At 39.8% G+C, this 26,943-nt stretch overlaps 1 protein-coding gene across 2 annotated transcripts in view; it reads left to right on the top strand.

The window, feature by feature from the left end:
• TMEM45A (transmembrane protein 45A) overlaps window positions 1-26,943 on the top strand; it is a 110,181-nt gene that overhangs the window by 60,095 nt on the left and 23,143 nt on the right. The window contains exons 2-4 of one of the 2 annotated variants that reach the window (XM_079921229.1): window positions 4,745-4,936; window positions 6,091-6,303; window positions 7,655-7,839. In XM_079921229.1, the coding sequence (XP_079777355.1) occupies window positions 4,747-4,936; window positions 6,091-6,303; window positions 7,655-7,839 (588 nt within the window). In that variant the 5' untranslated portion in view covers window positions 4,745-4,746. Of the gene's footprint in view, window positions 1-4,710; window positions 4,937-6,090; window positions 6,304-7,654; window positions 7,840-26,943 lie in introns of those variants that run through there. The other variant, XM_079921230.1, reaches the window with a different exon arrangement.

The following is a 26,943-nucleotide window of genomic DNA, read 5'->3' as shown; positions in this document are numbered from 1 at the left end:
GAGTCACTAATTAAGATTTAGGGATACTTTATTTTGGTGCTGGCTCAAGATGAATTTTTAGTTTAAGTTTCTCTCCATGGTATTCATTTTATATTGAAGTTAGATATTTGGTTGAGATTCCAACAAGTAAATTGTAGGATTTCTTTCTCTGGGCTATTTTGAGTTCTCTCCTCTTTCTGTACACAGGTCTGGTTTTTGGTTTAAGTGACTTTGGTTAATGGGAATTAACACCTAACACCTGATTTAGATCTTGAGATTTGCCCAATATTATCCCCAAGTGCTAGAGTTTAAAAATATTTTCGGGTGGTGAGTGAGTGTGTGTGTATGGCAGTGGTCAGGAAAAAGGAGCCAATGAGGGTTTTAGGGGTTGCTTCTTGTCTTAGCCCAGAGGGTGATGGTTGGTGTCATTAGGAGCAGAGGGTTTTTTTTAGATGGGGAGGAATAAACATTTTTAGGATGAATGGCAGCTGGAAGCCAGTGATTGAATCTTGAAGCCCACCATTTTAGGCCTGCCTGAACCTCTTTCCCCACGAGATTACAAATGGTGCGATTAAGCAGGGAGGATGTTGAGGAAGGACCTTTTGGTTTGCTATCCTGGTGATTTTCCCTGGGGTTTCTGCTAGCTTTCTGGCAGGTATGTTCTGCTTTGTGGAAGAGGAAAGCCCTGTGTTCTCCTTCCAAGGGCAATGTGTCTGCCTTTTTGATTGAGATCTAATTAAACTCTGGACTACTATGTTTTCATAAGCAGTGAGTTGTACCCGTAGGCAATAGAAAAACAGGTAACAAAAGACAGATATACAGAGAGTGGTTTTCTAGAAGTTGAGTGAAGTGTTGTTTGAGGATTTGAGTGATTTTTTTCTCTCCACAGTGGAAGTGAAATCAAGTGAATGCCATTTTGTTGCCAGGAGCAACTGGGTCTGCTTGGTCCCTTAGCCAGGCAAATACAACACGCTGCTTTGACTTCATTTTGTTTGGGTCTTTTAAACAGAGAAAGATTGGAAGCATCAGAGTGTTTCAGATTAAAAGGCTAAAGATACAGAAGTTCTATAACTGATATAAGAACAAGGAGTCATTTCTTTTTTAAAAAAATTTATTTACTTTTATTTGTTGCAGTGCATGGGCCTCTCATTGCAGTGCCTTCTCTTGTTGCAGAGCACGGGCTCTAGAGCGCAGGCTCAGCAGTTGTGGTGCATGGGCTTAGCTGCTCCGTGGCATGTGGCATCCTCCCAGACCAGGGCTCAAACCCGTGTCCCCTGCACTGGCAGGCAGATTCTTAACCACTGCGCCACCAGGGAAGCCCGAGGAGTCATTTCTTATCCCACTCTGCTCATCTCAAAATCTTTCAACTATTCCCCATTGCCTCCGTATCACATCCCAATGGGCTGTGCTGAGATATATTGGTCCATTCAGCCTTTGGGGCAGCAGGAACCTGTTAACTGGTCATAGAGGTGGATTTGGCCTAGAGCTGCACAATTCAGAAATTTTCATGTTATCTCCAAGATAGGTAGTATGTTTCACGTGTGTGTTCAAAGTATTTATTAGGTAAAAGTAAACATTTAAAAGCAACCACAGTTTTGGTAACTCTGTTTTGGAATTTTCTTTCTTTTTTTCATATACCAGAAGCCTTAAAAAACAAACAAACAGACAACAACAAAAAAACAGGACCAGGCTCCTAACCTCTGAGAAACCTCAAGCACCTGCTTCACAGGCTTTCACAATATAGTGAAATTTCACAGGCTAATGGAGAAGGCAGACTTCCAGTAACTAATCACACAAAGAATTCATTCAAGTAAGAACTGGGTGCTTTGAGAAGGTATAAGAGCGGTCCTCTCCTATCTGGGCCATCAGGGAGGATTTCCCCAAGCAGATAAAACTGAAGAGGCTAGGGGAAGTCAGCCAAGTTTGGGGCAGGAGAGGGTTGACATAAGGAAGCAGAGGCAGTAAGTATCAATAACCAATTAGTTTTCAGGGACATAGGTGGACTTTAGGATGACTCTCACATTTTGGGTTTGGGCAAGTGGGTGAATGGTGGTAACTGGAGGAAAAATTATTTTCTGGTAATGGATGGGTAGATGATTAGTTCAATGGAGGTGTTGTATAAATATGTGATCTTGTATTATAAGAAGGGCTTAGTTACTCTTGTTAAGTTAGAACTTCACAGTGTATAAGGCACTATATAGGTCCAGTGGGGAAATAGAAGAATAGATTTATGGTTCCTACTTTCAAGGAGCTTATTCTTTTTTTTTTTGCGGTACGCGGGCCTCTCACTGTTGTGGCCTCTCCCATTGCGGAGCACAGGCTCCGGACGCGCAGGCTCAGCAGCCATGGCTCACGGGCCCAGCCACTCCGCGGCACGTGGGATCCTCCTGGACCGGGGCATGAACCCGTGTCCCCTGCACCGGCAGGCGGAGTCTCAACCACTGCGCCACCAGGGAAGCCCAAGGAGCTTATTCTTTAATTTCAGTCAAGGAGTTAAATAACCCCTGAAGATTCTAGTAACACTCTAAGACAACAGTAGGAGAAATGTTATAGGCAGTACACAAATGATTGCTAAGTGAATTGTATAGGTGCTTCTTGCTTTTCTGCAATTGGTATCCAAGTAGAATTGCTCATCTGGTTTTACTCTTGTTTTACTTTCATAGTTTGAGATGGGTTGAGGATAGCATGAGCTTGTTTAATAATACTGTGGGTTATTTGCTTTGGAATAACTCATTTTAATTTTAAATTTGTCTCATTTTACAGAAGAGGAAACTAAGGCATGAGAGGTTAAATAACTTTCCCAAAGTCATGTAGCTGGTAAATGGTAAAGTTGGGATTCAGATCTAGTCAACCTGAATCCAAAGTCCCCTCTCCTCAGTTTTTAAAAAATCCTATTCTTTTTATTTTTTATTTTTACTAAATATATCCCCTATCTCCTAATTTTAGGCGTATATATTGTTTCTAATTTGGTGCCTGTATTTCTGGTTAGACCTTTAGGATAAAGTCCTGGAAGTGGATTTCCTGTACCAAGGAATGTAAAATTTTTAAGGTTCCTTAGAACATATCAAATTCTTTTCCAGAAAAGTTCAAAAAATTTACAGTCGAGATGTACTTTTCAATCCCATGTAGAAGCATTTGTCAATTTCACGTGGTTGTCTAAGCCAAGACAAATAAGAGGACTCAGTAACACTGTGATAAAGATGGTGGTTAGGATAATGAATCACAGAATCTGTTAGAGCAGGAAGGAACTCCAGGTGTCATCTAGGCCACCTCTTTCTTTACTAATTAAGAGCCAAGGCTCAGAGAGCTTAAGGGACATAGTCCAAACCATACGTCTAACAGAGTCAGAGTTAGGATAAGAAGCTGCTCTTAGCACTGTGTGATACATTGAGTCAGAGTCTCTTGATGGTAGGCATGATTCAGGGGTGTGCTGAAATGTCCATCTGGGGTCTCAATTGGAGACTTAGCAGACTTTTAGTGTTGGAGTCAGCTTCATAGTTCCCCCTTGAAACTTCACAGTTGTGTCAGAGGGATGTGGAAGTAACTCAGAGGGATCTGCCCCGAACTGAGAGGTCCAGTACCCACCCAAGGAGATAAAGAACTCTTCTGGGCCAGGGGGAACCCTGACATCCCCTTTCATGAGTTCTCCTGCAGCTGGCCTACTCTGATCCACAGGGATGATTCTGAACTCTCTTTTCGTTATTCTGTAGATGGTACAATATGTTTGAAGAAAGGGCTGCTCACATAATTCAAAACTCATTTAATTCAAAACTGGTTTTCTATAGCACTGACCAAAAAAGAAGGAGGATATTTCTATTTTTTATTGCTCGATCCTGTAGCAAAAGTGTAAACAGAATTTACAAATTGATTTGGCTTGGTATCCCTCTGGATAGGCTGGGTTAAACTGTTAAACCTCAACATTTTAATGACTTAACACAATAAAGGGTTGCTTCTTGCAAAAATCTGATGCAGGCTGGTTGACTGTCTCCTATGTTGCCAATATGCCATGCCAGGGTTGCCAAAGCATGGGAAAAGAGAGTTAAAGGAGCCATATAGTCTCTTAACTGAGTCAGCCTGGAAGTGACAAATGCCACAGTCCATTGGCCAGAACTAGAAACGTGGTTCTGACTCAAATGGAGAAGGGGCTGGGAAAAGTGCGTGGAAGAGTACACAGATACTTGATGAGCCCTAATGGTCTCTTCCACACACTTGATGCTTGATACTTTGAAATTACCTGCTTAAAATTTTTTGTAGGCAATTTCATATCATTTCAAGTTTTAAGCATAAAGGTAAAACTTTCCTGTTACTTTCTTTCAAATATGCTTAAAGTGTAAGTGTTGGTTGAGTACACACTATCATTTTTAATAGATCTTTTGAGCTCCCTGTTAAAAACAATGAAACTTTTCAAAAATAGTTGTGAGATTTAGGTAAGTCATTTCACTTCTCTAAACCTGAATCCCAATTGAAAATGTGACTTAGCCCCTCATTCATGGGTATGTTGTGAAAATTAGATTAGAGATCACATGTAAAACACTTGACACAGTGCCTAGAACAAGGTAAGTGTTCAACAAATGTGGATTTTTCCTCTTTTTGGTATTATTGATATTTAATGGATCTACCACTGTTGACAGTAATACTGGATCCTCTGACTCAGAGGTGTATCCATCATCATCAGAAGATAGTGTACTTTACAGGAATAAGCGATGTTTTGGCCAAATTCTGGAAATGAAATGTCTTCATCTTCTATATGTTCTTATTTTGATAGTCATGGGGGATTTCAAAGGCCATGCTCTCCCTGGAACCTTCTTCTTTATCTTGGGGATTTGGTGGACAACAAAGTGCATTCTGAAATATGCCTTCAAAAAGCACAAGCGGACTTCCTACCTTGATTCCAAAGTATTATTCCATCGAGTAGAAATTTTGGAGGGAATCATAATAACTGGAATGGCTTTAACTGGTGAGTGACCCTTTTCTGTGTTCTGTCTGCTTTTTGGGGTATTTTCACATGCAAAGAGAAGATTCAATATCAAAACAAGAAATTGCTAAAATAAAATTTTTATTCAAAAATACCGAAATACATATTCTAATTGTAATTTCTATCTGATATAATTTACTAGAAGGTGATACTTCATGTTTATACAAAGGGCTGTTCCTTAATGAGTTAGTCATAGCTGTTAACTTGCCTGCCCATTCAAGGTGAATTTCCTTTATAGAATTAGTTGGAGCCTTTAAAATAATTTTGTATCAATTATTCTGATGCCTGAAAGAGTAAACTCTATCAGAAACCATTTTTCAAAATGACACCAAAATAATCAAATGATTATGGGAAGCCTTCAATAATAAATCATTGCCGATAGGCTGTCCAGACGGTCAGGCTGAAGAAAACTTATCTCCTGTGCTCATCCTCTTTGTGTGATTACTAAGTTAGAGAGGGAGGTTGGGCCAGATGATTGTAAGGCCTTTCCATTGGCTCCATGATTCTGTAAAAATGTTCTGTGTTTTTAAAGTTTTAAAGAGAGGGATTTCGTTGCCAAATTCTATAGATTAATAAATAAAGCAGCATCTTCAAGAAAGCTTAAATGTGTAACTGACTAGACTCTATGCTGTATCTGTCTGTGCTTTCTCGGTTATCCTTAATTGGGGAGAAGCTGAACTCTAGCATTTTAATCCTGAACCAAGCACAACTCCCTACCCAAAGACATAGTGTATAAGAAGGAAGTAATCAGATGCCATAGAACTAATCTCACAAATCTAAATCCAAAATTACTCAGGATTTATCTAGTCATTAAATTAAAATAGGAACTAAGACCGTCAGTGGAACTGATCGGGGAACTCAGTGGAACTAAGATCATTAGCTTTGAAGATCTGAAATAGCTGTTTGACTAAATTGGCCATCTTTGACTAAAAGTGATTATCCAAACCAGTATTTGAAGCTCTAAAACCAGCCTAAAGAACCAGTGCTCAGCTGTTAGGGAACAGCCCCGAAAGATGAATCAATGTCATAAAAGGACACTATATTGGACTAAGCAGTAGGCTGATCCTTCTGCATCTTCCTGCTTTCTCAATAAAGTTATGGAAAGATTGCTTAAAGTGTGCTATGTCCCTCTGTAGGCATGCTTGGAGAACAGTTTATTCCTGGAGGACCGCACCTGACCTTATATGACTACAAAGAGGGCCAGTGGGTCCAACTCCTGGGCTGGCATCATTTTACCATGTACTTCTTCTTTGGGCTGCTGGGTGTGACAAACATCTTATGTTCCACCATCAGGTCACTTCCTGCCTCCTTTACCAAGTTAATGTTAGCAAATGCCTTATTTGTGGAGGGTAAGTATGAGTATTTTCATATACCTTTCACTATTATTGGACATTTGTCTAGCCCTTTACAATAATACTCCTTTAGTGTCCTGGTGCAGCCTTGACCCACAGGGCCATCTGTTTGGGCCATGGTGAGCTATTGAGATGTCCTAGACAGTATGCCCAAGTTTTTCCTTCCCTACTGACTCATTTAGTATAGCTGGACAAGCGCAATCATTCAATGTGTTTTATTCATATTTCACATCTGTCTTAAAGAACCACCTACCATGGTTATTTATCTCTGGTTTATCCTGGAGATTATCATTATTTCCATCTTTAACATGTGAAACTGAGCTCAGAGTAGTGAAGCATATATATCCTCAAACGAAGAGACCACTCACAGCAGAGTAGCTTCCATACCTACAAACTAGCCTTTTTAATATTGATATAGTAAAACTCCACCATTACATGATAAGCAGGGTCCAAAAAATTCAGTCACAGAAAAATGAGGTCCTAACATTTTTTTGTTCAGTTGGCCTCCCTGTTACTGAATAAGGAAACACTGAAAACAAGTATTTAATGATTTGTTTTCATTTATTTCATATGTAAAGGATAGATTGATCATAGAACTGAAAAAGCCCCCAGTTATCAGGAGGCAGTCATTTCCTAACGTCCACCTTGCCTCCCACGTCTAAAGGTAAGAGCTTTTGCCAAACGCTCTTTGAAAACAAGAGCTAGATAAAAGTTGGGCACCAACAACTAAGCATGATTCTCATTATCTCAGGATGTTACCATATTTTGAATGAACATCCTTTCCTCCTCATCCAAATGAAAAGAATGAAGCTGAAGCTGGAATCTGTCCATGGGATTAAAAAATGTAGCTAGTTACTACTTCTTGGAAGCTTCCAGAGAATCTTGTCGTACCCATCAAAGTGCACTTTTATGATTTGTGTGTATATCTGCTGCCTCCAGTGGACTGAATTCCTTAAGGCGAGGCTTTGTCTCATTCCTCTGCCTATTCACCCTAACTCCTGCTGCCCTACCCTCATCATGCTTATTATTCATCCTTTTGCATAAGAGGTGCTTTGAAATATAGTTGGTTGAAAATGTCATAACATATTGGAGGAGAGAATAAAGGTTGGGGAAGGGAAAAGGAGATTTCAAAGAGTCCATCCTAAAGATGTAGCGGTGACTCCAAAAATGGTAGAGGTTTCCATTATTGTGGGAAGCAGTGGGCACCTGATATTTTGGACAGAGAAATGTGTGTGTTTGTAAAGTTTTGTGTCGAGAGAGAGAGAGAGAGAGAGAGAGAGAGAGAGAGGGAGAGAAACAGTAGGTAATTTCATTGAAAAAGACAAACTATTTTTTCTCCCTGTATCAGGTTTTGTCTTCTACAATCACACTCATGGTCGGGAGATGCTGGACATGTTTGTGCACAAGCTTCTGGTCTTGGTCATCTTTTTGACAGGCCTGATTGCCTTCTTGGAGCTGTTCATACTGACCAATATAACTGTGGAACTTCTGCGGATAAGCTTTTTCCTACTTCAGGGAAGCTGGTTCTGGCAGGTGAGTTGGGCCTCCAATTAATGTACCTGGTATCTCCACTGATAACCTTCTGTCTTTGATTGGTGGGTGTTTTGCTCTAGAACCCAGAGACTTCCTTCTGATGTGCTGCTGGTAGTGAGAATGTGGACCTTTGAGAGGTGATGTTTCTTTGAGTGGGCTGGTGGCCCTGGTGGGAGCAGTGATAGCAGCAGGGAAGGAGGTTGGGTGTGTACATTTTCATCACACACCTGAGTATCCATTTTGTAGGAACTCTGAGCCAGTGATTTTAGCTGGAAGCAATTTCTGATGCTAAAGCAGCTTAAAGCCTAATGGGTAATAAGCTCTAGAAACATATGGAAGGCAGGAAAGGGAGGAAATTATTATGTACTGAGAAACAATTATGTGCCGGCCACTGTATGGGACTTTTACACGCACATTGTTTCATTTTGTCCTCATGATGACTTGGACGTTAGGTATTATCATCCCCAATTTACTGACAAAGAAGACTCAGAGAGACCAAGTTACTTTCTCAGGATCACACAGTAATGGAGCTAGCACCTAAATGTGGGTCTGTCTGACTCCAAATCCCAGGCACTTTCCATTTTACTGTTGACTCCCTGACGTTGGAGTGTTGAAAACATGTATTCCAATCAGTGAACATATACTTTATAGAGACTGATAAATCATAATCCAACATACATATATAGATGTAAAGAAAGTCTGGGATGAAAGGTGAATGTGGTTTAATCAGGGAAGATTTCTTAGAGATTTTTAGTCACTAAAGTGCAGCGATTTGGGATGAGGAGGTTATTCCAAGGATTTGCATTTCAGTGAGGAGTGGTAAGAAAGCACTGGTAGGCAAGAGGAAGAGAAACATCATGGTCAAAGCATCATGGCTAGGAAAGATGTGATATTTAAGCTTATGGGGGACTAGAAAGGCTGTTGGAACAGAGGCTAGTAAAGAGAGGACTAGATTCAGGGCTTATTTTTACTTAATTTAATTTATTTATTTATTTTTGGCTGTGTTGGGTCTTCGTTTCTGTGCGAGGGCTTTTTCTAGTTGTGGCTAGCGGGGGCCACTCTTCATCGCAGTGCGCGGGCTTCTTACTGTCACGGCCTCTCTTGTTTCGGAGCACAGGCTCCAGACGCGCAGGCTCAGTAGTTGTGGCTCACGGGCCTAATTGCTCTGCAGCATGTGGGATCTTCCCAGACCAGGGCTCGAACCCGTGTCCCCTGTATTGGCAGGCAGATTCTCAACCACTGCGCCACCAGGGAAGCCCAGGGCTTATTTTGAAGGAAAAATGGTATAGAAAAAATAACAAATACCTTATCATGTGATAAAATTGATAATCGGTGAATTTAACCAGTTGGTATACAGAAGTTGTTCTGTGAGATTATTTATCATCTGCTGGGAAGCGAAATAGAATGGCATGTAAAACATGATTATGTATTCTATATCTCTTGATTGGAATGTTTTGCTATGTACGTGTATTGCCAATTCAAAACTAAAAATAAATTAAAAAAAATTTAAAACTGATAACTTCCGGTCAAGATGACACAGTGAGTTTATGCTTCAGTGTATCTCCTCTGCTTCAAACATATAACAGTGACACATAAACTATCAAAAATACCTATAAAATAAAAAAGAAATCAAAAGAAGAGAAAAGTAAATGAAAGTAAGAGACTAAAAAATACGTAGTTGCAATTAAACAACAGACAAAAATAGGGCAAGCCACCTGTGGTCCAGACACAGAATAGAAATGCAGAGCCAGAGTAGAGCTGGGCTGCAGGCCTGAGGGCTCCAGGTCTAGGGTAGACATGGCAGTTGGTTCTTTGGCTCCAGGGGAGCTAAAAGGAAATTGAAGGGTTCCTCTTGATGTGGGGATAAAACCAGGTTCTTGGAACTCTTTTTAGTTATATGTTTACATATTCTCTGCTCCTAATTGCTTTTCATCCATTTGATCTTTCACTTTCTGATAGAGGTCTGTTAAAATTTTATCTTATAGTTATGGATTTGTTAATTTCTCCTTATTTTCAATTTTTTCTTTAATGTCATGTATTCTGCTGTATTCTGCTTCTGCCCTTCTAGTTTTTTGAGTTGAATGTTCACTTATTTTCAGTTTTTCTTGTTTTTAAATAAATACACCTAAGGCTATAGAATTTCTTCTATACACTACTGTAGCTACCTCCCGTGAGATTTGGTGTGTGGTAGCTTTCACTCTTGGGCAACTTGTTTTTTTTTTTAACATCTTTATTGGAGTATAATTGCTTTACAATGGTGTGTTAGTTTCTGCTTTATAACAAAGTGAATCAGTTATACATATACATATGTTCCCATATCTCTTCCCTATTGCGTCTCCCTCCCTCCCACCCTCCCTATCCCACCCTTCTAGGTGGTCACAAACCACAGAGCTGATCTCCCTGTGCTATGCAGCTGCTTCCCACTAGCTATCTATTTTACATTTGGTAGTGTATATGTGTTCATGCCACTCTCTCATTTGTCACAGCTTACCCTTCCCCCTCCCAACATCCTCAAGTCCATTCTCTAGTAGGTCTGTGTCTTTATTCTCTTGGGCAATTTTGAATGTTGCATTTTCTATGTGCTTTCCTTTTTAATTTATGAGTTATTTAGGAGTGCACTTTTCAGTTTCCAAAAATATTTTTTCTTTTTATTATTTATTTTCAATTCAATTGCTTTGTATGTGTTCTCTTTGAAATGTGTTGGGACTTCCTTTGGGACATAGCCCAATGTCAGTGGTAGTAAATGTTCCATGTATCTGAAAAGAAAGTATATTCTGTCTTTGCTGTGTTGAAGATTCTACATATATTTACTAAATCAAGTTTCTTAAAGAGCTAAATATTCAAATAAAGAAGTTAGAAAGTAAGAAAAAAGGGGAGGGCTTCCCCGGTGGTGCAGTGGTTAAGAAACTGCCTGCCAATATAGGGGACACGGATTTGAACCCTGATCCGGGAAGATCCCACATGCCGCGGAGCAACTAAGCCCGTGCGCCACAAGTACTGAGCCTGCGCTCTAGAGCCCATGAGCCACAACTACTGAAGCCCACGCACCTAGAGCCCGAGCTCTGCAATAAGAGAAGCCACTGCAATGAGAAGCCCGCGTGCCGCAACTAGAAAAAGCCTCGCGCAGCAACAAAGACCCAACGCAGCCAAGAATAACTAAAAAATAAACTTATATAAAAAAAAAAGTAAAAAGGGGAAACCCAAAGAGAGTTGAAGAAAGGAATAATAAAGGTAAGAGCAGAATTAATGAAACTAATTTGAGTTCCATTAATAATTAATGATTAATTAAATATCTGAGGGAGGAAGCTGTGGGGTGTCACAACTGAGAACTAGTTGGCTTAATTTTGTCCCTTTTGGCAGATAAATAATCTTTTCACATTTCCCCAGGAGCTTTTCTAAGGAAGAGATATGAGGTTAAAGTCTTGGGGCATAAATCTGAGATTATTTAAAAAATTTTCCAGCCATCATTATGTCTAGACTAGTATCTTTCTTTACCTGGCAGCCAGACTAAGTAACGTTTGGGACTTAAAGGAAAATGAACATTTCATACCAATGCAAACACACACACTGGCAGGAAATGAAGCTTTAGCCATAGTACATCTCCTCCCCCGCCCCCTCCCTGTTAGATTCCTCTGAAACAAAAATGTTTCAGGGACTTAGGTGAATTTATTATGCTTCCATGTTTTGTTGCTATGAATGTTTATGCCCCAAACTCTATCTCAAGCTAATACTATTACATTGTGATTTCCTTTTCACCATATTTTTTTCTCTCACTACTTCTCCATACATGGTTAATATTAAGCACAATACTAGCGCTTAAACAATATATAGACAGATTAGAGAAAAGGTACACCTAGATTCTTGGAACCATAAGTATGGTGAACTGAATGAGGCAAATGCTCACAGTGGCCATTTTTAAAATAACTCATCTATAAATAATTAGGTAGTAGACAAACCTGGAGGGGATTCTCCTCCCAACCTATTAAAAATGGTCTCTTTCCTAAACCACATTACAGCCAAATATATTTTCTCAAAAACCTAACCATGATGCAATTTAAAAAAGAAAAAAAAATCCCTTGGGTCCATTTATTCCATGAATCGTGTTTTCTGAGTCTGTGTGTGGGACAATATTTCTAAAGCTCACTTTAGAAAGCTCGCTTTGTCATTCTCAAATTCCCACCCTTCGTGGTCAGAGCCATGGCTCAGAGAGAATCAGGAAATGAGGAAGACACACCTGCTACCTTTGCTTCTCAAGATGTTGGACAATTGCTTCAGCTGTACCTCCCAGCTCCACTAATTGCACCAGCAACTCCCATGATCCCCAGATCTCTAAGCCCAAACTAAAACCCAGCCTTGTCTTACCTTTAAGAATGATAAAAGTTCATTTGAAAATGACAAAAAGACCCAACTAAGCAGCAGTGGTCTGAGGTCTGATATGGTAGATCAAACACTTGCTTAGGCTTATAGTGTTGAAATAAGTGACTGGAAAATAAGAAAGAAAACACTAGGAAAGTTGAACTAACATATAGGTAATGGGCCCTGGCTGGATGCCTATTAGAGAAGATAATTATTTACATTTTAAATGTGATACTAATGAAGCTTAAACTAGTCTAAAACAGATGTTCAGGAGTGACATACAAGATACAGCAAGAAAAAAATTCTTTTTCAGACCTTTTTTTTCTTGGAATTTTATATTAGGAAGGAAATTAGGACAGCAGATGAAAGAATAGTGACTAACTTTTACATTTAAAGGAAGATTTAATGGGTTGTGGCATTATCTGGCCTTAATTTTCAACTTTCCTAATTTACTTGGGTTTAGCCTGAAGTGACTTTCCAAACGTTTCTATGGCTTTCAGTATAATCACATCTGTTAACTCTGTTCACAGGTTTCACAGTGGCCTTCAGTCAAATATTTAGCGTTCAGTATATTAGGCTATGAGGATCCCAGTGAGATTAGCAGTAGAGGCGTGCTCAAAGTTTTTCTTTTCCTGGTGTAAAACAGTAAATGCTTTGGTAAAATTGATGATGACTGAGAGATTTCATTTTGGAAGCTCCAAAAAAGGGTTGTGACTATGGCATGGAGGGAGAAGTCTGTGAGCTTCCAGGTCAAGCAGACCTGGGTCTGAATTCTGGATCTACCATATTAATCACATGACCATAGACTAGCTATTCTGTGTGCTTAAGGTTCCTCAAATAAAAAATAGAAATGATGTCTCATGAGACTGTTGCTTGAATAAAATATTCCAACCTGAAAATACCTCATGCCTTGAGGAGATATTGTTAATTCCATAGGAAGAGTGTTGAGAAAGCTTCCAGAAGAAGGTAAACTTGAGTTGGGGTTTGAAAGATGGTTGAGAGTCACCAGTGTGTCCAGGCTTGAGCTTTAGGACAGTTGATACTCTTCTGCTTATTTCAGGCTTAGCTCCTTCTTGTATTAGTGTCCTAGGGCGGCAGTCACAAATTCCCACAAGCAGGGAGACTTAAAACAATGGAAATTTATGCTTCACTGTTCTGGGAGATGGAACTAAGAATCAAGGTGGCAGCAGGTTGATTCTGTCTTGGGGGCCCAAAGGGAGAATTTGTCCCATGCTACCCTCCTAGTCAGTTGCCAGCAATCCTTGACTTGGCAGCATGACTCCAATCTCTGCCTCCATAGTCACACCTGTGTGTCTCTGTGTGCCTGTGTCTTCATATGGACTTCTTGTAAGGACACCCATCATTAGATGCAGGGCCAGTTCTGATCCAATATGACCTCATCTCATCTGGATGACATCTACAAATAACTTATTTCCAAATGAGGTCACATTCACAGGTATCTGGGGTTAGGGTTTCAACATGCCCTTTTAGAGGGCACCATTTAGCCCACAACTGCTAAGTCTTCCCTCTGGGAGCTGGACCAAATCACTCCCCAATCGGGTAGATGGGTGGTGTGGACGGCATTGAAGGAAGATAGGTGACACTGATAGGTGGGAACTGGAGAGCTAGTCCATTGTGCATTAAACTCAACCTTCCTAAAAGGCCCTTTCTTGACCCAGAATTTCTCTGTCATCCTCCCTGAATTGATGAGAGAGGAGGACATGAGAGGCAGATTCTCATGGTCCTGGCACCCTCGCTAAAATGGCTGGGCCCCCTGAACTGAGAATTGACTACATGACTTCTTGTAGGAAACTTGTCAGTTTCCTTCTTGTCATTTCCAAACAGTGAGCACAGAGGAGCCAGCAAGTCTTGCTTTCTTACAGGGCCTTCAGAGACCTGGGCTCTGGTCACTGTGGTCTCCACAGTGAGCTTTCCTAACAGTATATAAAGGGGTATTGCAAAACACGGATATGTCCAAACAGCAGGCAAACTAGCTGGGTGGCATTTTTCTCCTGGAGTTTCTGGATGCTGTAGGTTCAGATCTCTAATCTGATGACTGATCTATCTTTTGCCAGTGGTGTTAACTCCTCATTCCTTTAGAACGTTACCATGTCCTAATGCAGAATCCCCAGCCCTTGGTGGGTGAGACACAGCAGCAATGACGCAAATACTTTTGTAACTGTTTGGAGATGGAAGGGCAGGCTCGTGCGTTACTTAGTTTTCTTATCTCTAAAATAGAGACAACAAAGGGATTCTGTCTCCTGGGATGTAGAGGAGGGCAGGAAGGAGTTATTACACAGTACCTTGCTAATTTCAACTCATGATATTTTGGAAAACTTTATGAATGTGACATTGGTTAATAAATAAAATGCATAGCACCAGAGTAAAAATAAAGACCTCTGGATTGCTCCTCTTGGTCAGGCAACTACCAACCTGAATGATAAATTGATGGAGAGCTCATGTTGTGGCTCATGCTTTGGAAAAAAAAATAGAAATATTTCTATTTTTAGAAATAAGCTGAGACTGCAGACTTTTGTGTGAAGTTCCCTAATTTTTTAAATGTTGAAAACTAATTCAAATTATTTTAAAAAGTGTGCAGGCCAGGCAAAGAATGTCTGTGATGCAGATGTGGACCAGGGTCTGCCAGTCTCTAATCTGTGTTTTAAGGGTAAGACAGTACCATGTCTTCATGGGACCAACTACCATCTCAGTACTGATTGTTCAAACCGTATCAGAACTGCTGAGGTGACTCACATGGACCCTGTTGTCCAGGCCACTGTCCTTCATACTGCTCCACGAAAGGCTAAATGATGAAAGAGAGTGTGGGGTAGAAGAAAGAACACACAGAGTTTTGCAGCCAGACGGTCATGGTTTGGAACCCTGTCTTAGTCATTTGGCCATTTTGAAATGTTGGGGAAGTTACTGAAGTCTCTGAGTTCCAGTTTTACCCTCTGTAATATGGGGATAATGATACCTTCTTCCTGGGGTTGTTGTGAGAATGAGAATTACTGTGAAGTTTATGTGTATGAGTGTGGTTAAAGTGCCTGACACATGGCAGTACATCTACCAAGTGGTACAAATGGCAGTTCTCCTTCCAACTAAAGGGAATCCTTTAAAATGGGAAACAGGAACACGTGATTAAGGCACAAATCTTAGCTTTCCCCGATTTATTCACATTACTTGAAATTTCAAACAGAAATGGTTTCACTCAATATTATAAACTAAATCCTTTTTTTTCCCCTGTAAGATTTCATTTATTAGATGTATGATCAGGAGCAAATCACTAAACCACCTAATTTTCTCATCTGGTTAAAGAGGATAACAATACATTAACTTGGGATAATAGCACATTATTGGGGACTTCCCTGGTGGCACAGTGGTTAAGAATCCACCTGCCAATGCAGGAGACACGGGTTGGAGCCCTGGTCCGGGATGATCCTACATGCCACGGAGCAACTAAGCCCCTGTGCCACAACTACTGAGCCTGCGCGCTAGAGCCCACGAGCCACAACTACTGAAACCTGTGCGCCTAGAGCCCGTGCTCCACAACGATAGAAGGCACCGCAGTGAGAAGCCGGCACACCTCAATGAAGAGTAGCCCCCATTTACCGCAACTAGAGAAAGCCTGCACGCAGCAATGAAGACCCAACGCAGCCTTAAAAAAAAAAAAAAAAAAAAGACCACATTATTGAAGGGCCATAGTAAGGAAACCTCCTAAGCACTGTAACTGACACATAGTTAGCTAATATGATAGACATTTGTACAATTATCCAAGTAATTATCTTGGTTTTCTATTTCGTTTGGATCTTGAAACCTGACATCTGTTCCTCTATCTATCTACCTATCATCTATGTATCTTAAATTTTTATTGGAGTAAAATTCATATAACATAGAATTAACCTTCCTTCCTTCCTTCCTTCCCTCCTACCTCCCTCCCTCCCTTCCTTTTCCAGTTTTATTAAGGAATAATTGATGTACAGCCCAGTATAAATTTACAGTGTACAGCATAATGATTTCACTTACCTAATGAAATGATTACCAAAATAAGTTTAGTGAACATCCATCATCTCATGTGGAAACAAAATTAAAGACAAAGAAAAAAAATTCTTTTTCCTGTGATAAGAAATCTTAGAATTTACTCTTTCATATATAACATACAGCAGTGATAATTCTACTGATCATATTGTACATTATATTACTTATTTATTGTATAACTGGAAGTTTGTACCTTTTGAGTGCCTTTATCCAATATCTCTTCCTCCCACCTTCCACTTCTGGTAACCACAAATCTGATCTCTTTTTCTAAGAATTTGTTTGTTTGTTTTTGAAGTATAATTGCAAAATAAAAATTTTATTTGTTAGTCCCTCATGCACAACATAGTGATTTGATATTTCTATACATTTCAAAATGATCACCACAATCCTCTAGTTGCCATCTGTCACCATACGAAGCTATTACATAATTATTGACTATTCCCAACACTGTACATTTCATACCTGTGACTCTTTTATTTTGTGACTGGAAGCTTGTACCTCTTAATCTCCCTCACTGATTTCTCTCATCCCCCCCCCACCTCTCTCCTCTCTGGCAACATTTTATGCATTTTATTTTATTTTATTTTATTTTATTTTTTTTTCATTTTATGCATTTTAAAGTGTATAATTCAGCAGCATTTAGTACATTCACAGTGTTGTGCAACTATCACCTCTATTTAGTTCTAAAACATTTTCATCACCCCAAAAGGAAACCACGGATCCATTAACCAGTCATTTCCTTTTCCTCTCCTCCCAGTCCCTGGTTACCACTCTGCTTTCTGTTGCTATGGATTTACCTATTCTGGCTATTTCATGTAAACAGAATCATGCAATATGTTACCTTTTGTGTCTAGTTTCTTTCTCTGACATGTTTTCAAGGTTCATCCATGTTGTATTATATATTAATATGTCACTTTTTATGGCTGAATAATATACTGCCATAATACCACATGGTGCTAATTCATCATCAGCTGATGGACATTTGGATTGTTTTTAACTTTTGGCTCTCGTGAATAATGCTGCTATGAACATTTGTGTAGAAGTTTTTGTTTGCTTTCAATTATTTTGGGTATGTATAGTACCTAGAATGAAATTGCCAAGTCATGTGATAATTCTGTATTTAACTTTTTGAGACACTGTCAAATTGTTTTCCACATAGCTGTACCATTTTACATTCTCACCAGCAATGTATTACGATTCCAATTTCACCATATCCTTACCAACACTTGTTACTTATTATTATTATTACCATCCTAGGAGGTGTGAAGTGGTATCTCATAGTGGTTTTGATTTGCATTTCTCTAATAACTAATGATGTTCATAATTTTTTCTTGAGCTTATCGACCATTTGTACACTTTCTTTTGGAAAATGAGTCTTCTATTCCTTTGCCCATTAAAATTTTTTTAGCATTTGTTGAGATTTAGTTCTTTATATATTCTTGATATTAGTTCCTTACCAGATATATGATTTGCAAGGATTTTCTCCTATGCTGTGATTGTCTTTTCATTTTCCTGATCATGTCCTTTGATGCACAAAAGCTTTTTTTTAATAGCTGAGCTTTCTTTTTTCTTATTCTTATTATTTTTTTACATCTTTATTGGAGTATAATTGCTTTAAAATGGTGTGTTAGTTTCTGCTTTATAACAAAGTGAATCAGTTATACATATACATATGTTCCCATATCTCTTTCCTCTTGCATCCCCCTCCCTCCCACCCTCCTTATCCCACCCCTCCAGGTGGTCACAAAGCACCGAGCTGATCTCCCTATGCTATGCGGCTGCTTCCCACTAGCTATCTACCTTACGTTTGGTAGTGTATATATGTCCATGCCTCTCTCTCGCTTTGTCACAGCTTACCCTTCACCCTCCCCATATCCTCAAGTCCATTCTCTAGTAGGTCTGTGTCTTTATTCCTGTCTTACCCCTAGGTTCTTCATGACATTTTTTTCTTAAATTCCATATATATGTGTTAGCATACGGTATTTGTCTTTCTATTTCTGACTTACTTCACTCTGTATGACAGACTCTAGGTCTATCCACATCATTACAAATAGCTCACTTTTGTTTCTTTTTATGGCTGAGTAATATTCCATTGTATATATGTGCCACATCTTCTATATCCATACATCCGATGATGGACACTTAGGTTGTTTCCATCTCCGGGCTATTGTAAATAGAGCTGCAATGAATATTTTGGTGCATGACTCTTTTTGAATTATGCTTTTCTCAGGGTATATGCCCAGTAGTGGGATTGCTGGGTCATATGGTAGTTCTATTTGTAGCTTTTTAAGGAACCTCCATACTGTTCTCCATAGTGGCTGTATCAATTTACATTCCCCCCAACAGTTCAAGAGTGTTCCCTTTTCTCCACATCCTCTCCAGCATTTATTGTTTCTAGATTTTTTGATGATGGCCATTCTGACTGGTGTGAGATGATATCTCATTGTAGTTTTTATTTGCATTTCTCTAATGATTAATGATGTTGAACATTCCTTCATGTATTTGTTGGCAGTCTGTATATCTTTGGAGAAATGTCCATTTAGGTCTTCTGCCCATTTTTGGATTGGGTTGTATGTGTTTTTGTTATTGAGCTGCATGAGCTGCTTGTAAATTTTGGAGATTAATCCTTTGTCAGTTGCTTCATTTGGAAATATTTTCCCCCATTCTGAGGGTTGTCTTTTGGTCTTTTTTATGGTTTCTTTTGCTGTGCAAAAGCTTTGAAGTTTCATTAGGTCCTATTTTTAAATTTTTGTTTTAAAAATTTCTCTAGGAGCTGGGTCAAAAAGGATCTTGCTGTGATTTATGTCATAGAGTGTTCTGCCTATGTTTTCCTCTAAGAGTTTGATAGTTTCTGGCCTTACATTTAGGTCTTTAATCCATTTTGAGCTTATTTTTGTGTATGGTGTTAGGGAGTGATCTAATCTCATGCTTTCACATATACCTGTCCAGTTTTCCCAGCACCACTTATTGAAGAGGCTGTCCTTTCTCCACTGTACATTCCTGCCTCCTTTATCAAAAATAAGGTGACTATATGTGTGTGGGTTTATCTCTGGGCTTTCTATCCTGTTCCATTGATCTATCTTTCTGTTTTTGTGCCAGTACCATACTGTCTTGAATACTGTAGCTTTGTAGTATAGTCTGAAGTCAGGGAGCCTGATTCCTCCAGCTCCTTTTTTCGTTCTCAAGATTGCTTTGGCTATTTGGGGTCTTTTGTGTTTCCATACAAATTGTGAAAGTTTTTGTCCTAGTTCTATACAAAATACCGGTGGTAGTTTGATAGGGATTGCATTGAATCTGTAGATTGCTTTGGGTAGTAGAGTCATTTCACAATGTTGATTCTTCCAATCCAAGAACATGGTATATCTCTCCATCTATTTGTATCATCTTTAATTTCTTTCATCAGTGTCTTATAATTTTCTGCATACAGGTCTTTTGTCTCCTTAGGTAGGTTTATTCCTAGATATTTTATTCTTTTCATTGCAATGGTAAATGGGAGTGTTTTCTTGATTTCACTTTCAGATTTTTCATCATTGGTGTATAGGAATGCCAGAGATTTCTGTGTATTAATTTTGTATCCTGCTACTTTACCAAATTCATTGATTAGCTCTAGTAGTTTTCTGGTAGCATCTTTAGGATTCTCTATGTATAGTATCACATCATCTGCAAACAGTGACAGCTTTACTTCTTCTTTTCCGATTTGGATTCCTTTTATTTCCTTTTCTTCTCTGATTGCTGTGGCTAAAACTTCCAAAACTATGTTGAATAAGAGTGGTGAGAATGGGCAGCCTTGTCTTGTTCCTGATCTTAGTGGAAATGCTTTCAGTTTTTCACCATTGAGGACGATGTTGGCTGTGGGTTTGTCATATATGGCCTTCATTATGTTGAGGAAAGTTCCCTCTGTGCCTACTTTCTGCAGGGTTTTTTTATCATAAATGGGTGTTGAGTTTTGTCAAAAGCTTTCTCTGCATCTGTTGAGATGATCATATGGTTTTTCTCCTTCAGTGTTTTAATATGATGTATCACATTTTTGGTTTGCATATATCGAAGAATCCTTGCATTCCTGGAATAAACCCCACTTGATCATGGTGTATGATCCTTTTAATGTGCTGTTGGATTCTGTTTGCTAGTACTTTGTTGAGGATTTTTGCATCTATGTTCATCAGTGATATTGGCCTGTAGTTTTCTTTCTTTGTGACATCCTTGTCTGGTTTTGGTATCAGGGTGATGGTGGCCTCGTAGAATGAGTTTGGGACTGTTCCCCCCTCTGCTATATTTTGGAAGAGTTTGAGAAGGATAGGTGTTAGCTCTTCTCTAAATGTTTGATAGAATTTGCCTGTGAAGCCATCTGGTCCTGGGCTTTTGTTTGTTGAAAGATTTTTAATCACAGTTTCAATTTCGGTGCTTGTGATTGGTCTGTTCAAATTTTCTATTTCTTCCTGATTCAGTCTTGGCAGGTGGTGCATTTCTAAGAATGTGTCCATTTCTTCCAGGTTGTCCATTTTATTGGCATAGAGTTGCTTGTAGTAATTTCTCATGATCTTTTGTATTCTGCAGTGTCAGTTGTTACTTCTCCTTTTTCATTTCTAATTCTATTGATTTGAGTCTTCTCCCTTTTTTTCTTGATGAGTCTGGCTAGTGGTTTATCTATTTTGCTTATCTTCTCAAAGAACCAGCTTTTAGTTTTATTGATCTTTGCTATCGTTTCCTTCATTTCTTTTTCATTTATTTCTGATCTGATTTTTTATGATTTCTTTCCTCTGCTAACTTTGGGGTTTTTTTGTTCTTCTTTCTCTAATTGCTTTAGGTGCAAGGTTAGGTTGTTTATTCGAGGTGTTTCCTATTTCTTAAGGTAGGATTGTATTGCTATAAACTTCCCTCTTAGAACTGCTTTGCTGCATCCCATAGATTTTGTGTTGTTGTGTCTCCATTGTCATTTGTTTCTAGGTATTTTTTAATTTCCTTTTAGATTTCTTCAGTGATCAGTTCATTATTAAGTAGTGTATTGTTTAGCCTCCATGTGTTTGTATTTTTTTACAGATATTTTACTGTAATTGATATCTAGTCTCATAGCGTTGTGGTCAGAAAAGATACTTTATACAATTTCAATTTTCTTAAATTTACCAAGGCTTGATTTGTGACCCAAGATATGATCTATCCTGGAGAATGTTCCATGAGCACTTGAGAAAATGTGTATTCTGTTGTATTTCGATGGAATGTCCTATAATATCAATTAAGTCCATCTTGTGTAATGCATCATTTAAAGCTTGTGTTTCCTTATTTATTTTCATTTTGGATGATCTGTCCATTGGTGAAAGTGGGGTGTTAGCGTCCCCTACTATGAATGTGTTACTGTCGATTTCCCCTTTTATGGCTGTTAGTATTTGCCTTATGCACTGAGGTGTTCCTATGTGATGCATAAATATTTACAATTTTTATATCTTCTTCTTGGATTGATCTCTTGATCTTTATGTAGTGTCCTTCTTTGTCTCTTCTAGTAGTCTTTATTTTAAAGTCTATTTTGTCTGATATGAGAATTGTTACTCCAGCTTCTTTTCGTTTACATTTGCATGAAATATCTTTTTCCATCCCCTTACTTTCAGTCTGTATTTGTCTCTAGGTCTGAAGTGGGTCTCTTGTAGGCAGCATATATATGGGTCTTGTTTTTGTATCCATTCAGCCAATCTGTGCCTTTTGGTGGGAGCATTTAGTCCATTTACATTTAAGGTAATTATCGATATGTATGTTCCTATTCCCATTTTCTTCATTGTTTTGGGTTCGTTATTGTAGGTCTTTTCCTTCTCTTGTGTTGCTTGCCTAGAGAAGTTCCTTTAGCAGTTGTTGTAAAGCTGTTTTGGTAGTGCTGAACTCTCTCAGCTTTTGCTTGTCTGTAAAGGTTTTAATTTCTCCATCAAATCTGAATGAGATCCTTGCTGGGTAGAGTAATATTTGTTGCAGGTTTTTCTCCTTCATCACTTTAAGTATGTCCTGCCAGTCCCTTCTGGCTTGCAGAGTTTCTGCTGAAAGATCAGCTGTTAACCTTATGGGGATTCCCTTATGTGTTATTTGTTGTTTTTCCCTTGCTGTTTTTAATATGTTTTCTTTGTATTTAATTTTTGAAAGTTTGAATAATATGTGTCTTGGGGTATTTCTCCTTGGATTTATCCTGTATGGGACTCTCTGTGCTTCCTGGACTTCATTAACTATTTCCTTTCCCATATTAGGGAAGTTTCCAACTATAATCCTTCAAATATTTTCTCAGTCCCTTTCTTTTTCTCTTCTTCTTCTGAAACCCCTATAATTCGAATGTTGGTGTGTTTATTGTTGTCCCAGAGGTCTCTGAGACTGTCCTCAGTTCTTTTCATTATTTTTTCTTTATTCTGCTCTGCAGTAGTTATTTCCACTATTTTATCTTCCAGGTCACTTATCTGTTCTTCTGTCTCAGTTATTCTGCTATTGATCCCATCTAGAGTATTTTTAATTTCATTTATTGTGTTGTTCATCATTGTTTGTTTCATCTTTAGTTCTTCTAGGTCCTTGTTAAATGTTTCTTGCATTTTGTCTATTCTAGTTCCAAGATTTTGGATCATCTTTACTATCATTATTCTGAATTCTTTTTCAGGTAGACTGCCTATTTCCTCTTCATTTGTTAGGTCTGGTGGGTTTTTATCTTGCTCCTTCATCTGCTGTGTGTTTTTCTGTCTTCTCTCTTGCTTAACTTACTGTGTCTGGGATCTCCATTTTGCAGGCTGCAGTTTCATAGTTCCCATTGTTTTTGCTGTCTGTCCCCAGTGGCTAAGGTGGTTCAGATGGTTGTGTAGGCTTCCTGGTGGAGGGGACTAGTGCCTGTGTTCTGGTGGGTGAGGCTGGATCTTGTCTTTCTGATGGGCAGGTTCACGCCTGGTGGTGTGTTTTGGGGTGTCTGTGGACTTATTATGATTTTAGGCAGCCTCTCTGCTAATGGGTGGGGTTGTTTTCCTGTCTTGCTAGTTGTTTGGCATAGGGTGTTCAGCATTGTAGCTTGCTGGTAGTTGAGTGAAGCTAGGTGCTGGTGTTGAGATGGAGATCTCTGGGAGATTTTCACCATTTGATATTATGTGCAGCTGGGAGGTCTCCTGTGGACCAGTGTCCTGAAGTTGGCTCTCCCACCTCAGAGGCACAGCACTGACTCCTGGCTGCAGCACCAAGAGCCTTTCATCCACACAGCTCAGAATAAAATGGAGAAAAATTAGAAAGAAAGAATTAGTAGAAGTAGAAAAAAAGAAAGAAAAATGAGGGAGGGAGGGAGGGAGGAAGGGAAGGAAGGAAAAAAAGAAAGAAAGAAGGTAAAGTAAAATAAAATACAGTATGTTAAAATATAATAACGTTATTAAAATAAAAAAATAATTATTAAGAAAAAAAGATTAAAAAAAAAAAGGACTGATAGAACCCTAGGACAAATGGTGGAAGCAAAGCTATACAGACAAAATCTCACACAGAAGCATACACATACACACTCACAAAAAGAGGAAAAGGGGAAAAAGTAATAAATCTTGCTCTCAAAGTCCCCTCCTGAATTTGGGATGATTCGTTGTCTATTCAGGTATTCCACAGATGCAGGGTATATCAAGTTGATTGTGGAGATTTAATCCACTGTTTCTGAGGCCGCTGGGAGAGATTTCCCTTTCTCTTCTGTGTTCTCACAGCTCCCAGGCCCTCAGCTTTGGATTTGGCCTCGCCTCTGCGTGTACGTAGCTGGATGGCGTCTGTTTTTTGCTCAGACAGGACGGGGTTAAAGGAGCCGCTGCTTCCGGGACTGTGGCTCACTCAGGCCGGGGTGGGGGGGGGGGGATCGAGGGGCACGGAATGTGGGGCAAGCCTGCGGCGGTAGAGGCCAGCATGACGTCGCACCAGCCTGAGTCACGCCGTGGGTTATCCTGGGGAAGTTGTCCCTGGATCCTGGGGCCCTGGCAGTGGTGGGCTGCACAGGCTCCCCGGAAGGGGGGGTGTGGATAGTGACCTGTGCTCGCACACAGGCTTCTTGGTGGAGGCAGCAGCAGCAGCCTTAGCTTCTCTGGGGTCCGTGCTTTTAGCCGCGGCTTGCGCCCGTCTCTGGAGCTCCGTTAAGCAGGGTTCTTAATCCCCTCTCCTTGCGCACCAGGAAACAAAGAGGGAAGAAAAAGTCTCTTGCCTCTTCGGCAGGTCCAGACTTTTCCCCGGACTCCCTCCCGACCAGCCGTGGCGCACTAACCCCCTTCAGTCTGTGTTCCCACTGCCAACCTCAGTCCTTTCCCAGCGCTCCAACCGAAGCCCAGGCCTCAGCTCCCAGCCCCGCCCGCCCTGGCGGGTGAGCAGACAAGCCTCTCGGGCTGGTGAGTGCCGTTCGGCCCTGATCCTCTGTGCGGGAATCTCTCCGCTTTGCCCCCCGCACCCCTGTTGCTGTGCTCTCCTCCGCGGCTCTGAAGCTTTCCCCCTCCGCCACCCGCTGTCTCCGCCCGCGAAGGGGCTTCCTAGTGTGTGGAAACCGTTACTCCTTCACAGCTCCCTCCCTCTGGTGCAGGTCCCGTCCCTATTCTTATGTCTCTGTTTCTTCTTTTTTCTTTTGCCCTACCCAGGTACGTGGGGGATTTCTTGTCTTTTGGGAGGTCTGAGGTCTTCTGCCAGCGTTCAGTGGGTGTTCTGTAGGAGTTGTTCCACGTGTAGATGTATTTCTGGAGTATCTGTGGGGAGAAAGGTGATCTCCACGCCTTACTCTTCCGCCATCTTCCCGGAAACCTCTGAGCTTTGTTTTTCTTTCTTTATTTTTGGCTGTGTCAGGTCTTCGTTGCTGCGCACGGGCTTTCTGTAGTTGCGGTGAGCAGGGGCTACTCTTCGTTGTGGTGTGTGGACTTCTCATTGCGGTGGCTTCTCTTGTTGTGGAGCACGGGCTCTAGGCACAGGGGCTTCAGTAGTTATGCCATACGGGCTCAGTAGTTGTCGCATGCAGGCTCTACAGCGCAGGCTCAGTAGTTATGGCACACGGGCTTAGTTCCTTCGTGGCATGTGCGATCTTACTGGACCAGGGCTCGAACCCGTGTCCCCTGCATTGGCAGGCGGATTCTTAACCACTGTGCCACCAGGGAAGCCCCACCAAAGTTTTTAATTTTGATGTGTTTTTGGTGTCATGTATACAAAATCAGCACTAAATCCCAGGTCATGAAGGTTTTTCCTTAGTTTTCGTCTAAGAGTTAGGATTTTAGTTCTCATGTTTAGGTTTTTGATCCATTTTGCATTAATTTTTGAATGTGGTGTAATGTAGGAGTCCAAATTCTTTTTTTTTTTTTTTTTTTGCATGTGTATATCCAGTTTCCCCAGTACCATTTGTTGAAGAGACTTTTGTTTCCCCATTGAATGGCCTTGGCACTCTTTTCAAAAACCAATTTACTACAGGTGTATGGGCTTATTTCTGGACTCTCAATTCTATTCAATTGATCTGTATGTCTACCATTATGTTAGTACCACAATGTTTTGATTGCTGTAGTTTTTGTAGTAAGTTTTGAAATCAGTAAGTGTAAGTCTTACAACTTTGCTTTTCTTTTTCAAGGTTGTTTGGACTATTCTGGGTCCCTTGTAATTCCATATAAATTTTAGTATCAGCTTTCTATTTCTGCAAAAAAGACTACTGGGATTTTGATAGGGATCATACTGAATCTGTAGATTGCTTTGGGTGTTATTGCCATCTCTCTCTCTCTCTTTTTTTTTTAACGGGCCTATGAAAAAGGAATTTTTAAAAACTTTTATTATGGTAAATCTTAAATATATACAAAAGTAGTGATATTTATCAATTTATCATCCAGTGTATTGGTCAGGGTTCTCCAGAGAAACAGAACCAAATATATACTATATATATTTTATATAATATATAATTGTATCTATATCTGTAATATATCTATATCTATAGAGAGAGGAAAGAGAGAGAGAGATTTTTTTTGAGGAATTGGTTCCCATAATTGTGGAGGCTGAGAAGTCCCATGATCTGCCACCTGCATTCTACAGACCCAGGAAAGCTGGTGCTGTAGGTCCAGTCTTGAAAGCGGAGAGCTGAGGGTACAAGTTCTAGTTTGAGGCAGGAGAAGACCAAAGTTCCAGCTCAGTGGTGAGGCAGAGCCAATTCTCCCTCCCTCTGCTTTTTGCTCTCTTCAGCCCTCAATGGATTGTATGATGCCCACACGCACTGTGGAGGAGGATCTGCTTTACTTAGATTTTTACAGATTCAAGTGCTAATCTCATCTGGAAATACCCTCACAAACACAGCCCAAAATCATGTTTAACCAAGTATCTGTACGTCATATGACCCAGTCAAGTTGACATGTGAAATTAACCATCACATTTAACACTTTTCAACATGCCCGATCTTGTTAGATCTAGAGGTTTGATCAGATTCATGTTCTGTTTTTTTATTGCCATCTTAACAATATTAACTGCTCCAGTTCATGAACATGAGATATACTTCCAGTTATTTAGATCTTCTTTGATCACTTTCAACAATGTTTTGTAGTTTGCAAGGTACAAGTCTTGAACCTCCTTGATTAAATTTATTCCTAAGTATTTCATTCTTTTCAATGCTATTGTAAGTGGAATTGTTTTCCTACCTTAATTTTTTTGATTGTTCATTGCATGTTTTATGTGTTGATTTTGTATCCTGCAAGTATGCTAAATTAATTTATTAGCTCTAATAGTTTTTTTGTAGATTCTTCA

This window comes from Stenella coeruleoalba (assembly GCF_951394435.1).
Source record: "Stenella coeruleoalba genome assembly, chromosome: 5".
NCBI lineage: Eukaryota > Metazoa > Chordata > Mammalia > Artiodactyla > Delphinidae > Stenella > Stenella coeruleoalba.
Note: the sequence above shows the minus strand (reverse complement) of the source record. Positions and strands in the feature narration are given on the sequence as shown.